Source organism: Leucoraja erinacea, chromosome 1, assembly GCF_028641065.1.
Source record: "Leucoraja erinacea ecotype New England chromosome 1, Leri_hhj_1, whole genome shotgun sequence".
In the NCBI taxonomy this organism is placed as follows: Eukaryota; Metazoa; Chordata; class Chondrichthyes; order Rajiformes; family Rajidae; genus Leucoraja; species Leucoraja erinaceus.
This window is the reverse complement of record NC_073377.1, coordinates 165,333,995-165,349,641: the sequence shown is the minus strand read 5'-3', so window position 1 is coordinate 165,349,641 and position 15,647 is coordinate 165,333,995. Positions and strand designations below refer to the sequence as shown.

General features: G+C 43.0%; 1 protein-coding gene across 1 annotated transcript in view; it reads right to left on the bottom strand.

Annotated features, from left to right (window-relative positions):
- The window catches only part of fat4 (FAT atypical cadherin 4), a 366,482-nt gene that overhangs the window by 134,616 nt on the left and 216,219 nt on the right, over positions 1-15,647 (bottom strand). The window contains exon 7 of the mRNA XM_055647477.1: positions 12,724-12,898. Within this exon, the coding sequence (XP_055503452.1) occupies positions 12,724-12,898 (175 nt within the window). The remainder of the gene's footprint in view (positions 1-12,723; positions 12,899-15,647) is intronic.

Sequence of the window (15,647 nt, the reverse complement as noted above, 5' to 3'; positions counted from 1 at the left end):
GGTTAGACCGCATTTGGAGTGTTGTGAGCAATTTTAGGCCCAATATCTGAGGAAGGGTGTGCTGGCACTGGAGAGGGTCCAGAGGAGGTTTACGAGAATGATCCCAGGAATGAGTGGGTTAACATACGATGAGCGTTTGACAGCACTGGGCTTCTACTTGCTGGAGTTTAGAAGGATTAGGGGGGGGGACCTCATTGAAATTTACCGAATAGTGAAAGGTCTGGATAGAGTGGATATGGAGAGGATGTTTTCACTAGTGGGAGAGTCTAGGACCAAATGTCATTACCTCATAATTAAAATACCTTCCTTTAGAAAGATGAGGAGGAATTTCCTTAGATAAATGGAGATGAATATGTAGAATTCATTGCCACAGAAGGCTGTGGAGGCCGTCAATGGATATTTTTAAGGCAGAGATAGATAGATTGTTGATTAGTACGGGTGTCAGGGGTTATGCGGAGAAGGCAGGAGATGGGGTTGAGAGGGAAAAGATAGATCATCCATGATTGAATGGCGGAGTAGACTAGATGGGCCGAATGGCCTAATTCTGCTCCTAGAACTTATGACCATGATCCTTTTGAGGTGTAGAATATCATGAAGGGCTTATATAATGCGTATGCTTGCCATTTTCTGTATGGCAGAGGACTTTAAAACTACGGGGCATAGCTTAAGATGTGAGAAAAGAGATTTAAGAGGGAGATCAGGGGTCAACTTTTTCATTCAAATGGTATTCTATATCTGGAATGAACTGCCAAGGGAATCTATAGAAGCAGATATGAATATGATTTTGGAGAGATATGTAAATAGCTGGGATTTAGACCAATATGGGTCAAATGGGATTATCCCAATATGCCAACTTGGTCGGCATGGTCAAGGTGGGCCAAAGGGCCTGTTTCTGTACTGTACAGCTTTATGACCCCCTATTCTAGTGCACAAATCACAAAAAGTTGATTCAATAAGTAGTTAAGAAAGTACATGGCATTTTAATCTTTATTATAAAGTGATATTAATTTAAGAATAGTATGTTTCGTTACAGTGCAAAGTATCAGGAATGCCACATAGAGAATTCTGTACACAGTTTTGGTCACCTTTTCTATAAAAAATATACAGGGGCATGGCAGGTAATGAAAATGAGATTCACCAGACTAATTCCTGAGGTGTGAGAGAGGTCCCAAAAAGAGTGACTAGACAGTTTGGGTTCATATTCCTTGAGTTTAAAAGAATGAGAGGTGATTTTATTCAAACAATTAAGATTCCAAAGGGGCTTGACTCGGTAGGTGTTGAGATTTTGCCAATAGTGGGAGAGTAAGAACGAGGGGACACAGCCACAAAATAAGGAGAGCATCGTGTAAAACTGAGAAAACAAAAGCCAGATCATTTGACATATTTAAAGTAGTGATCGATATTTGGATTAAGGGTACACAAAAAAGCTGGAGAAACTCAGCGGGTGCAGCAGCATCTATGGAGCGAAGGAAATAGGCAACGTTTCGGGCCAAAACCCGCAAGGGTTTCGGCCCGAAACGTTGCCTATTTCCTTCGGCATTCGGCCAATTTCTTTCGGGTTTTGGGCCCGAAACGTTGCCTATTTCCTTCGCTCCATAGATGCTGCTGCACCCGCTGAGTTTCTCCAACTTTTTTGTGTACCTTCGATTCTCCAGCATCTGCAGTTCCTTCTTAAACACTTTGGATTAAGGGTGTTGGGAAACTGGCACAGAAGAAGAATATCAGCTGCTTGAATCAGCCATGATCACAGTGAATGGCAGGGCAGGCTTGAGTCCTGCTCCTGCTCTTTTTTTCTTGTGTTCCTGTGGGAGATGAGATTATTCCAACAAATAGGCTAAAATTGAAGAGTCACTTGTTAATTGTCCGCTGTGATTAAAATTAAATCTTTCTCTGTCTCCGATCCACAATGTTGAACTATTTCTCTCATTTAATGATCATGGTCCTTAAAAAATAGGGATTAACCATGTGCTGTACTAATGTGCGGTTACCACCACTGATGCGTGAAGGTTAAGCAGTCCCTATTGAGAATAAACTCCCTTTAAATGACGTGGAGATTAAACACATATTTTTTGCCTGATATTCTGGATGATGAACAAGCAGATGGTCCTGTGGGCCGTTTGTTGATGTGAATGAGTTGCCTCGCAACCAGACCAGTTTTGATCAAATAGCAAATGAATGGGGCCGTGTTGTGGACGAGGTATGTGTGCTTACAGTATTAAAGTGATGAATTTAATTAAATAAATACAGCTTTCTCCCACGGAGGCTGAACGATGGGAAAAAAAACGAATGGTACTTGCTCGCTCCTGTGTCTTTGAGAAGTATTTGTACCATGGCTTTTGAACTTCTTCATCCAAGTCTACCATAGTCAATGTCAAAAAGAGAGCAACATATATAATACGGCCTTTGTAACTTCAATTGTGAATAGGGAACATTTCATTCTTATCTACTGCACAATCCAGTTTACTAACCAAACATTTTGCATCCCTTTATCATAATTGCATGATACAGGTGATATCTTGAAATACACCAACAATGTTTCCCATTGATATTGACGAACACTTCCACCATATTTGCCGAGGCGATTTTGTTTTAGATTTTATTGTGAGTATGGATGGCCAACTCTTTTTGGTTGGAGGGTTAGATGTGTAATATTAAACAGTCAAGAGCAAGAAACAAAAAACTGGTGCACCTTCTCATTCCAATTGCTCATTTGAAATTCAGCTGAATGAATTCAAAACAAGCAGTTTAAGTCCTTGTACAAACAAGGGGCTAAATGCTAGCACAATCCCTGGGCTGCTTGCTAATGAATAACATGCTTGGGAAAGCATTCAGCATTCCTTTTTTGGTAGCCTTCTTAGACAGCTGAATTTAAAACAAGGGAAAATGTTTTGCTTCCACGAAAACCATTTAACTAAAATATTATGGAAAAGAATGATGCTGGTTTACATTCAATTGTGCATAAATATAAAGATATGGCCAAAAGATTTGACACAAAAAAAAATTGAAAGCATTGGTTGTCAAACCTGGCAGAAACAGAGTAAAATGTAAAGATGTGGTCTGTTCTGTCTTGTATGCATAACACAATTACTAACCTTGGCTATGTTAACCAAGTACTACGTACCCCCATTCCACAGCTAAAGTTTGTACAGTTAAAATAATTATTTTGCTCACAAAACTGTTAAATAGTAATAATGTGTGATTATTATATTAACAATTCAATGGCTCCAATTGCACAGATTATGTTGCATTTCACTATCAACAGTCCAGTTGGAAACTAAGCTTCATATATCTTTAAATGTTGTTGATTGGACCAAGTGATGGAAATATGTTACTGAATCTTCATTCAGCAGCCAGCGACCATTTGGTTTGTTTTAGGGTCCAAAGAGCCAGGGAACTAAATAATGTAAAGAAAACCCACGTTAGTTAAATTCCAGGCAGTGTCTGGAATTTGTCAAAGGACGTCCATTTTAAATGCTGTTGGAAACACCTCTGCGTAACTAAGTTTTCCTGCATGTTATGTATCAGACATACAGGGGTCCCGAAAATGAAATGGTGGACTTGGTAATCTGCGTGTTAATATTCTCTCTTGAATTTATCATTGAATTAAACAACATTGGACAATGATAGTAAGCAATACAATATCTAAGCACTCATCTATAAGGTTATCACAGCACCAGATGTCTAATTTTGCCAGGCGTTTTTCTATATCGCACAATGCTGGTCATATTTTGTCAGAAGCTTAATATTAGTTCTGATTTGATTTATACTTCTTCAGGATTCATTTGAATTGGCGGGGGAAGACTACTTAGAAACTCATCCGCACTTGGCAGTGCTAATCAACAGCATGTGGCATCTCCCTCTGAAATTCAGTCCCATTGAATTCACTGGAACAAAATTGCAGAGCGGAGTAAAATGCACTGCTGCTACTAGCAAGACAGATGATGCATGAATATTTAGCTCATGAGCAGGGTCATAATATAAGATCCTATCCAAAAGACAATGCTTCTTTCCATTGGCGACACAATGGACTGTAATCCTACATTATATAAACAGATCTCAGCGGTGGGATTGAACTCACAAACCTCTGAGTCAGAGAATTGATCGCAGCTACTGTGCCAAGACTGAAAACTTCACGAGAATAATGAAAACACTCTGTTAACGTGCTCCAGTTAGTCATATCAATAGAATAACTCTGAATTCTTGAACCGGTCTGCCTCTCTGCTTCAGCAGCTGCTTTGTTGCAAAAGCTTGTCAACCCAATAAATCTTTTCCCTGCATTTACCAGTACGCTGGATAATTAGCACAGATAATCAAATGCATAGTTATGGCACACGGGTTGAAAATCATCCTAGCGAAGGCAGCAAATCAAACCTTTGTATGTCAGTCAGTTCCACTTTGAACAGTAGATAAAAGAATGATAATGGTAACACTTTGCAATTGTTAATTGTTTAAAGTTTAAAGCTGCTCTTTAGAGAGAAGTTGGTGATCCGATAACATTCAATGATTGAAATCATTGACAATCAGGATGAAGGAAAAATATTCCCCTGTTTAATATGATCTTCAGGCATGATATCTTTTACCAAACTTGACCATGCATGAAGTGGAAAACAGAATTGATTTAATTCAGATATGTTGGTTCAGTCATACTCATTAAAAAAAATATGGAACTTGTTTTCCAACTACACTGTTGTATGATAAATACACCATAAAGGAACAAATCACCAGTCATTTAATTGTTAATATTAGATTTTACATTCAGTAACAGCTGTGCATTGTCAACAAATGTCTTAAAGGACATCTAGATTCCTGTTTGTTGCATGACGGAAATATAAATAGAATTTGTGCTTATTCAGAAAATAAAATATTGCACAAACATTGTATGAAATTGCCCTTTGCTCTATGTGATAGTGTTTCCATGTGATTTTAATTTTCTACATTAAATGTGAGTGGTGTCACAGCGTCATTCAGCAGTCTTTCTGCCCAACATCCATGTCAACCGAGATGCCCCTTGTAAGACCGTCCCATTTGCCTGTGTTTGGAACTCTCTAAACCTCTCCTATTCAAGTACCTGTCCAAATGTATTTTAAATGTTATTATTCTACCTGCCTCAATTACTTTGTCTGGTAACTCATTCCATGTAACCATGTGTGAAAAAGTTGACCCTCAGGTTCCTATCAGCGGGGAGAAGAAAGGAAAAAGGAAGAGGAGGAGCCCGAGGGCCGAGGGAGAGCTGAGAAGGGGAGGAGACAGCAAGGGCTACCGGAAATTGGAGAATTCAATGTTTATGGCCGCTAGGGTGCAGACTGCCCAAGCGGAATATGTGGTGCTGCTCCTCCAATTTCCAGTGGTGCTCACTCTGGCCATGGAGGAGACCCAGGACAGAGAGGTCGGATTTGGAATGGGAGGAGGAGTTGAAGTGCTGAGCCACCGGGAGATCAGGTCGGTTAATGCGGACCGAACGGAGGTGTTCGGCAAAACGAAACAAAACCTGCACCTCCTATCTTTCCCCTCTCAATTTAAAGCTATTACCTTAGTTCTCGATTCTTCTATTCTGGGGAAAAAGGCACTGTGCATTCACCCTAACTATTCCCCTCATGGTTTAATACACATCTCTAAGATCAGTCCCCAATGCCCTGCACTCCAGGGAATAAAGTCCCAGTCTAGTCCTAGTAAGGGTAGCTAATATAATGCACTGCTGAGTATGTCAAGGAGTCTTGGGACACCAACCAACCTCACCCCTTAACTTACAAGAATACTTCAAAAATATTGTAGTGTTTCTTTTCAGAGGTCTCCCTGCCCTCCACAGATCAGAGAGGGATGAGCTGCAGTCCAAAGAAATATTAACTTTACTTGTGTGGCATATTCTATCCATTGGTACCACCATTGTCACTATACATGTAATCGCATTGTACATGTATAGTGACAATAAATGGCATATCTATTCAATTAGCATTTTTAATGTCTATGTCAGAATTGCAAGCAGTTGCCAGATAGCGCATGCAAACTGGGCAACTGGATGTAGCTACTGGTTAGAGGACTGTGGAAGATAGTCTATTTCTGTTGGAAAGATGAAGAATAAGCATACTTTGAAGAGTGGGGTGGAGAAGATGGAGGCCAGATAAGATAAGATTGAACCATCTGGCTGGATGATATTTTGGGCTCCAGTAAAAGTCTCGGTGAAGCCAATTACTACCAATTTCTTATTTGTCCATACTGGGAATATGCGTAAAGTCCGTGCTGATTTTTTGTGGGAAATGGAAATATCTGTTGGCAAGATATCCAGTCATTTACCCAGTCTCTGGAAGATGGGGTTCCAAGTAACTTATCCTGATGGGAGGGTGAGATTCCCAGTAACCTACAGAATGCTCCAGTGGATTCGTTTCTGGAGGATAAGGGCCTCACTAGTCTCCAGATGCGTGTCCCACTCAGTCTCCAGACAGTCATATCCCCATGGCTACAGAAGGTGAGATTCACAGTGGGGGGAGAGCGACCTGTCATTCTGGCACACCTCCTTGATGCAGGGAAATTAACAGGTTTAACACCTCAGCACAGGTCTGCCTGGTCTGGCTCCACACCAAAGAATGTTTGTAGTTGAGGCTGTTGCTATGACAGTTAACCAGTGCAGTCAGGCGTTCTGTGCCCTGCACAACTTTGAAGCGCAAAAGGACAATAGACAACAGGTGCAGGAGTAGGCCATTCGGCCCTTCGAGCCAGCACCGCCATTCAATGTGATCATGGCCGATCATCCCCAATCCGTGCCCCGTTCCTGCCTTCTCCACATATCCCCTGACTCCGCTATTTTTAAGAGCCCTATCTAGCCCTTTGAGGCAGAGAATTCCTATCCAGCTCTCTCTTGAAAGCATCCAGAGAACCTGCCTCCACCACCCTCTGAGGCAGAGAATTCCACACTCACCAGTCTCTATGAGTAAAACTACCTACGACTTCCCATAACTACATGGCGACCCCACTACAACTGCACCGAGGACTACAGCATTATCGATTATCTCCATGGCGACCGATTTTTGGTTGCAGAAAATGTTTCAACCATACTGAGGCGACCACACTGAGGCCATGACTAGTTCCCAGAATGCGGGAACTCCTCACGACCATGAAGGAGACAGACCAGCGAACATGTGGCAACCATGAGGCGAGCGCATAGTCTCCTGCACTTGCCTAAAAAGTCACCTAAGTTAGACAGGCCCTTTAGAAAAATACATGAATTAACTAAAAATAAGTGGCTGTTACAAATATGAGGATTAAATGGTCAAATCTCTTCGAAAATCTGAAATGCAAGATGCAATTGTATAATTTATTCAGGATAAATTCAACAATAAAATGTGTGAGGTAGGGAAAAAGGTTATTTCAATTATAATTTTTAAAAATCACTTTCAGTCCCTTCTGTACCTTTCAAGGAAATAGTTTTCTCCTAGGTGCCTTAAAAGTGGTCAATTTCTTTTCATGCTGATATTGCAACAACATGGCTACTAAAGAAACACATTGTGTACCTTAAAAAAAAAGCTGGAGAAACTCAGCGGGTGCAGCAGCATCTACGGAGCGAAGGTAGATCTACGCGACATAGTTGCTGCTGCACCCGCTGAGTTTCTCCAGCTTTTTTGTGTACCTTCGATTTTCCAGCATCTGCAATTCCTTCTTAAACACATTGTGTACCTTAATGGAATACCAATGGAGGAACATCATTTCAAAAACAGTTAAGTTGGAAGTGATGAAAGTACTATTTTCCTGTCAGGGTTTAAAACTGACAGAAGCATTCGGACATGCACATCTCTCTGGCCACATGCTCCAATATCAGCAGGAACATCTGAACAAAATTTACACTATTCTAAACTGCATTTTGTACAGGTTACTGTTATCTTACAATCTAACACAGTAGACACAACAACCGGAATAGATAAAATGATACATAAAATCAGGAAGCACATGACATGATCTTACGCAGCTTCTTTAATACATGCAACTTCCAAAACTATCTAAACAATATTTAGACTGAAAATAACCATCATCCTAGCACTCTGGCTTCTGTTCAATCTTTTGTCAAAGAAGCATATGCTTGAGGTTTCTTACCACTTCACAATGTTAATGTGCATTCCCTTCAGACTGCCTCAAAGACAGATTGCATTTGCAAGCACCGTTTATTCTCCCTGAAGCATCTGCATATTATTTCAGCTAAAACAACTGTCTAAATAGCATGTGACAAAATGAAATTATTCTTATGCGGGGATAAGAAGGCATTGGAAATTGTGGAGTTTAAATGCAGACAGCAACTCCTGAAACAGTGCAGAGAATCTGTAATGCAGCCACAATTCGAAGGGCGAGATGAATCACATGCACTTTTATAGGAGATGGAAACATTCAAAGAAGATCTGGGTGCGATTTGAAGTGATGCTTATGGTTCATGTGCTTCTAGGCCAATGTGTGATGGGCTGACTGTTCAAGGTGGCATGCTATAACTGAATAGCAGATGCTTGGTTTTGCTTGAGAAAAGTGGTCCAGCTTTTACACAGACATTCTGGCGGGATCTGTGTGGAACAACCGTCAGTTGCCTGTAAATTCAAGATTCCTGCACACACATGTGCAAATTTGGAAGTCCCAAGCTTCAAGATAACTCTTCATATGAAAGTTTGTGACTGTGCTCTGTCATTGAATGCCTCATGGAGTCTATGTAACTGCAAAAGTTTGGTAATTCAAGAATTAGAGTCATAGGGGCATACAGCATGGAAACAGGCCCTTTGATGGTGACGAAGGTTGTCTAAGATTGCAATGCAATCATGATCGATTATGCCAATGGATCAAGAAATGGCAGATCAAATTTAATTTAGGTAAATACAAGGTGTTGCATGTTGGTAAGACAAACCAGGGCAGGGCTTACACATGAAATGGTGGAACTCTGGAAACCCTGAATAGCCAGTCTTTTCCCCAGCTAAAGCTGGAGGGCACGGGTTTAAGGTGAGAAGGGAATTTTTTTGAGAAGGGAAGAGATGTGTCAAAACATACAGCAGAAAAGATCAGCTCCACTCATCACTTCTCTCATTTTTTAAATTCTTATTTCATCCCATCTAACCTCTTATGATTGAACTTTGCATTTCTCCAAGTTGTCGACCAGTTTCCCGCATCCAACTATAGTTCTGCACCAAACAATGTGTGGGAAGGAACTGCAGATGCTGGTTTACACCCAAGGTAGACACAACATGCTGGAGTAACAGCAGGACAGGCAGCATCTTTGGATAGAAGTAATGACGTTTGGGGTCGAGATCCTTTGTCAAAGTCTGCACCGCTGAGTTACTCCAGCATTTTGTGTCTATCTGCAACAAACAACTTGGATTAGTGCCACTGAGAAAAAACATATCAAGTGAACAGCTGGATAGTCTCCACATCTACCCATCCCCTCTCATAATTCCACTCCACCATCTTTACGAATCTCTCTGCCCAAGTGAAAAAGCTCTGCTATTTGTCATGATTACATGTTCTCCCTATTTTTGAACAGACACATTCTCCAACAGCGAGACGAGTGGTGCTTGTACTGTACTTGCTTTCCGGATTGCAGGTGTGAGATTAAATGTTGGCAGCTGCATGATCTTGCAGTGAATCAATAGAATAGGTTTGCTGAAGCTCATTTTGCAAGGCAGGATATGGGCTGCGAGTGACAAGACAAGGCTACTTTAACGCCATTAGAAAACAAAAAAAGGATTTTCGAGGTTTCTATACATTTCCACCAAATGACAATGCAATTCAATGCTGCAAGCAGATCCAGCTAAATAAAAGGCTGTAATTGAGAATTATAATTAGAAGTGGGCACAATAGAAGGTGCACGTTTGATTAAAGCTTTGCTTACAGCAAGCTAGAAGGCCATTACCAGGCAGTGGCTTAATGAAAAACGTCCAAAACAGGAACAGTGGTTAGAAATTGTGCGAGACTCCTTAATATGGAGAAATTGACATATTCCTTGAGAGTCAAGGATAATTAATTTGAGAAGATCTGGGAAAAATGGACTGTTTATTTGAGCCATGACACCAATTAGATAAATGCCGAGCTAGATATGGAAAGATTGTGTTATATAGAACTATATGGTATCTTTGTATGAATATTGAATTATCTCCAGATAACTAATCAATGTAATGTTTTTTTTTCCTTTTTTAGTTTGGTACATCCACTCTTCATTTAAAACTGTACCAATTGATTACCAAGACTTATGCCTCTCCCATCTTTATCAACAACTTTCATACTTTTGAACATCTCTATCAACTCTTCTCTCAACTTTGTCTGCTTGAAGGGGAACAACTCTACAACCAAAGTCACTCGTCTATTGTACGATTCTAGCAAATTTCTTCTGCACTTTGGATGCCTTTCCTACAACATGGTACCCAGAAATACACAAAATAATTCAGCTGCAATCCACTATGTTAGATAACGTTTTGGCAGAACTTCCTTGTTTTTGTACTTTATTTCTCTGCTAACAAACTCAAGGATCTCATCTTTTTTTTTTTTAAACTTGTTGGCAGAATTTTTCCTTTTGTGATAAGTTGATTTGTTAACATTGGTCCCGCCTGGGGAAGATATACCGTGTGGTTAAACACCATGGATGGAAAAAGAGAGAGACAATCAAATAAATGTTGCAGATTAAATACAGGAAACAAGAGGCACACAAAGGTATTGTGGTTACAGGCTTGAGAAAGATGTTTCAAATGCATTCCAGGATGTACCTGGAATAAATTAGATAAGATTTGTTTCTGAAAATAACATTGCGGGCCACAAAATTTAAAACATAAATATTGCATAGTTGGAAAAGCTCGGATAATTTTCAATAATGATCCCAAAGCTGAACATCACTGAGGTTTTCTTCAGTTGTCATCTGGCTCTGTTAAAGTGCAATTAAGTTTGATGCTTGCATTGAGTAGTCAATATTTTCATTATTGTAATATTATAACTCCCAACTTAATTAAAGGTAAAACAGTATGAGCTGTCCTCTTTGTTTGTCCGGTAATTCCTAGCATGTCTGATGTAACATCAAAATATTAAAACTGGCAGAGTTGCAGATAAATCATCCCAGGTGGGAACGAACCATTGATGAAAAGTAAAATTACGTGCTTTGTGTTTTCATCTGCACAGGACTATTACCAGGCAACAGGTCATTTAGCTTGTACAGCTCCAGTGCACACTTACATGTTCCATCTTGTGGTGATCAAATTCAGTGTGTTGAGTGCGTTGGAATATAACAGCGGCAGATATATAAATGTAGTTTATAAATAGATATATAAATGCAGTCCAAGATTGCTTGACACCAAAACACTGATTTATACCAATCAGTTTAGTTTCCCATTGTTCCTATCCCAGAGAGGGTTCTCTGTAGCATCAGGGAATCCTACCCAGCAGCAGGCAAAATTGTAACAATGTCATATGTCCATTTCTTCCAATGAGCAGTCAGAACATTGTAATTCCCCATTTGATAGCGGCAGGCAAGACTTCACACTGCAGCAGTAACATGTAGAGTTAAGGGCCTGTCCCACTTACGTGTCCTTGGCACGCTAATTACGCGACCTCGTGGTCGCGTTGAGGCGCGGTGACCCCGCGAAGGTCGCGCGTGATTTCATGCGTACGCACAGCCGTCTGGAGCGCGTGACGTCATTTGAAGATGGACACAAAATGCTGGAGTAACTCAGCGGGACCGGCAGCATCTCTGGAGAGAAGCAATGGGTGATGTTTCGTGTCGAGACTCTTCTTCAGTCTGAAGAGAAGGGTCTTGACCCGAAACTTCACCCATTCCTTCTCGCCAGAGATGCTGCCGGTCCCGCTGAGTTACTCCAGCATTTTGTGTCTATCTTCAATTTTCATGGCCCCGCTCTGCGAGTAGAAGTGGGGGCAGATCCGGACCGCAACGGCTGTGAGCCCCAGGCCGTTTGCCTGCTTCTGCTGCTGTTGGAGGTGGGATGTTGCGTCAGGCCAGGGTCTTGGGCCTGTCCCACTTTGGCCGTTAGTTCCGCGACAGGCCATTGGCGGGCAAAGAATTAGTTCTCTACAAAAATTTCGGAGCCCCGCGCGATGCCGCGCACAACTCCATACCCCTCCGCATTTCTCAGTGGGACCGGCCCCCGCGCGGCCACACGATGCCCGTGCACCTCAACGTGACTACGAGGTCGTGTAATTTGCGTGCCAAGGACACGTAAGTGGGACAGGCCCTTTACTCCCAATATGTTAATGGGAGCTACATCGCCAGCTGTCAGAAGAAACCCTAATGAAGTAAGCAAGGCAAAATATTGTTCACTGTGAATCGCTTAATTGTTGTGCCACAATATAACAATCTCATCGTCGTTTCACTGAAATGATTAAGTTAAATTACTTGGATTTGACATATTAATTGAATGTATTTAACTTTGGTTACTTTTAGCATAACGGAAGAAAATTTTGAAGTTCTCACTAAGCATAGAATAAATTTCACATCAGTCTACTTTCTGTCAGAAGTTTTGCCAGAAAGTCAGGCAGTCAGTCATTGGAGAATCAAGGACAGGAATCAGGTATATCTGATTCACGCTTGTCCCGACACATAGACTCTTCCAGAGTTACTAAAACTTGACTTACTAACTTATGTACCTCATTCTGCAACTGACAGCCTTGTCAGTTTTAGGAATTTACCTTCAGTTTTCATATATTCAAACTAATTTTACATTCATGAAGCAGAGTTTGGAATGCAGATCTGTCTGGTTCATTTACCTGCATCTGTAGCAATGACAGTCAGTACAAACTCTGCTGTTGTTTCCCGATCGAGGCTCACGGCTAGGCTCAACTGCCCACTGGATGTCAGAGTAAACGCGCCTTCGTCATTTCCATCAACTATTGTATAAGTCAACTGGCCGTTCAGGCCTTGGTCATCATCACGAGCTACGACCTACAGAATGAATCCACAGGAGATAAAAGGTTCAGGAAATAATATCACGATAAAACCAATGGTGAATTTGCACATAAGGCACTTTTCTGAAGAACTTTAAAAAAAAAAAAAATATTGTCAGAGGCCACAGAAAAGGTGCAAATAAACGTAGCAACGATATTTCCAAGACCAAGAGGGGTAGACGTGAACATTAAGCATATTCTTATTTTATTTTAAGAAAATAAGGTATCATCAACCATTCTTATCTACAACACTGAGAATACTTTGTGCAAAATTTGGTAAGTAAAATACATACAATGGAAGTAATTTTGACTTTGGATGAAAACTGGATAAAAATTGGCCTCATTACACTGACACTATTATGCACTCTGGCAAGATGTACTTATGCACTTATGCTCTGCACTTATCTACAACTTAACTTTCCAAGAATATAAATCTTATTATTATATTCTTTCAAAAATAATTACCATCAAAACTAACAACAGTAGCCTCCACTTAAATTATGGATGCCAACTTGATCCTATAAAATTGGGAACTATTGGGAAGTCAAAGTTTTGCTAATTATTTAACAAAGGTTTGCTAAATATTTTACATAGATTTGCTTTTTTTTTTGGTCATACAGTATGGATCTGAGAAAAATGGAATGGAATCCTGAAGTGTCTTTGAGTTAAGGGCCTGTCACACGAGCATGCGACTACATGCGGCAAGCGTGACCTAACGTGGTCGCTTGAGCTGTACGGCCTCGCGGGACCGATCCCACTTTAATCGGGGGAGCCGTATGGAGTTGTGCGGAGCTGGTCCCGACATCGCGCGGGGCTCCGAAAAACTGACCTCGTTCAAAAATTCCGCGCGGCAACGGCCTGCCGGCCCGCAGCCGCCTCGACACCCGTCGGCCTCCGTGCTTACGGCGTCGAGGCGGCTGCGGGCTTTAGGTCACGCTTGCGGGCTTTAGGTCGCATGCTCGTGGGACAGTTCCCAAGATGGCGGCGGCGCGGGCACATCGCAACTTTCTGGGCAATCTCCGTCTCGCTCCTGAGCTCGTCAGAGCAACAGAAACCGGAGCAGCGGGGCTGTAGAAAGCCAGCGGAGCCCTGGGGCTGGAGAACGCCAGCAGAGCCGCGGGGCTGAAGACCGCGAGCGAAGCCGCGGGGCTGTAGAAAGACAGCGGATCCGTGGGGCTAGAGACCGCCAGCGGATCCACGGGGCTGGAGACCGCCAGCAAAGCAGAGGGGCTGGAGAACGCCAGCAGAGCCACGGGGCTGGAGACCGCGGGGCTGGAGACCGCGAGCGAAGCCGCGGGGCTGGAGACGGCCAGCAGAGCCGCGGGGCTGGAGACCGCCAGCAGAAACGCGGGGCTGGAGACCGCCAGCGGAGCCGCGGGGCTGGAGAACGCCAGCAGAGCCGCGGGGCTGGAGAATGCCACCGGAGCAGCGGAGGCGTGGAGCAACGGAGCCGCAGAACACCAGCGCGCACCAAGCCAGCTCGGCAGACCGGAAGCACCAACAGATGGCGACGCGTACGAAAGCACCGCCGGGGACGCAGAGGTGGGTCAAAGGCCAGGTTAGAGCTAGCCCCACACAGGGCAGCGATTCCTAGCCTTTTTCTCACCAACGTGCGCTCACTGGCAAACAAAATGGACGAACTCCGGCTAAGGATCACCTCCCACAACCGGATCAAGGACTGCAACATCCTGATCTTCACGGAAACTTGGCTCAACACTGACGTTCCTGACAGCCCCATCCAGCTAACGGGTCGTCATTTACTCCGAGCGGACAGGACAACAGACTCCGGTAAGACCAGAGGTGGGGGTCTGTGCATTTATGTAAACAAAGCATGGTGCACGGACTCCACCATCATCGAGAGTCACTGCTCAGCTAACCTTGAGTTCCTCTTGGTTAGATGCAGACCGTTCTATCTGCCCAGAGAGTTCACCTCCACTGTTGTGACTGCAGCCTATATCCCTCCTGATGCTAATGCCAAGCTTGCAATGAAAGAGCTGCATACTGCCATTAGCAATCAACAGACGCACAACCCTGAGGCAGCCTTCATTGTTGCGGGTGACTTCAATCACTCCAACCTGAAGACTGTACTCCCCAAATTCCACCAACATGTATCCTTCCCCACTAGAGTCGACAAGACACTGGACAAAGTCTACACCAACATGGCTGAAGCTTACAAAGCCACCCCCCTCCCCCACCTTGGTCAGTCTGATCACGTCTCATTGTTCCTGCTCCCTAAATACTCCCCACTCATCAGACGTGTTAAATCCACTGTGAGGACAGTTAAAGTCTGGTCAGAGGAAGCGGACTCCACACTTCAGCAGTGTTTTGGAAACACTGACTGGAAGGCGTTTGCAGCCCAGGCCACCCTTGACTCCCACACGGACATCCTCTGTTCTGGACTTTATAAACTCCACCATCAATAGTGTCACCTCCCTCAAACAGGTGACCATATACCCGAATCAGAAGCCATGGATGAACAGCGAGGTCAGGCTACTGCTGAAAGCACGGGACACCACTTTCAGGTCAGGCGATGCTCGAGCCTACAGTTCATCCAGGGCTAACCTGAAGAGGGGCATCAGGAAGGCCAAGCACTGCCATAAGCTCAGGATTGAGGAGCACTTCAACAACAACTCCGACCCCCGACGCATGTGGCAAGGCATCCAGGCCATCACGGACTATAGACCCACCAACACCACCCCCACATCCAGCGACGCCTCCTTCCTTGAGGAGCTTAATCACTTCTATGG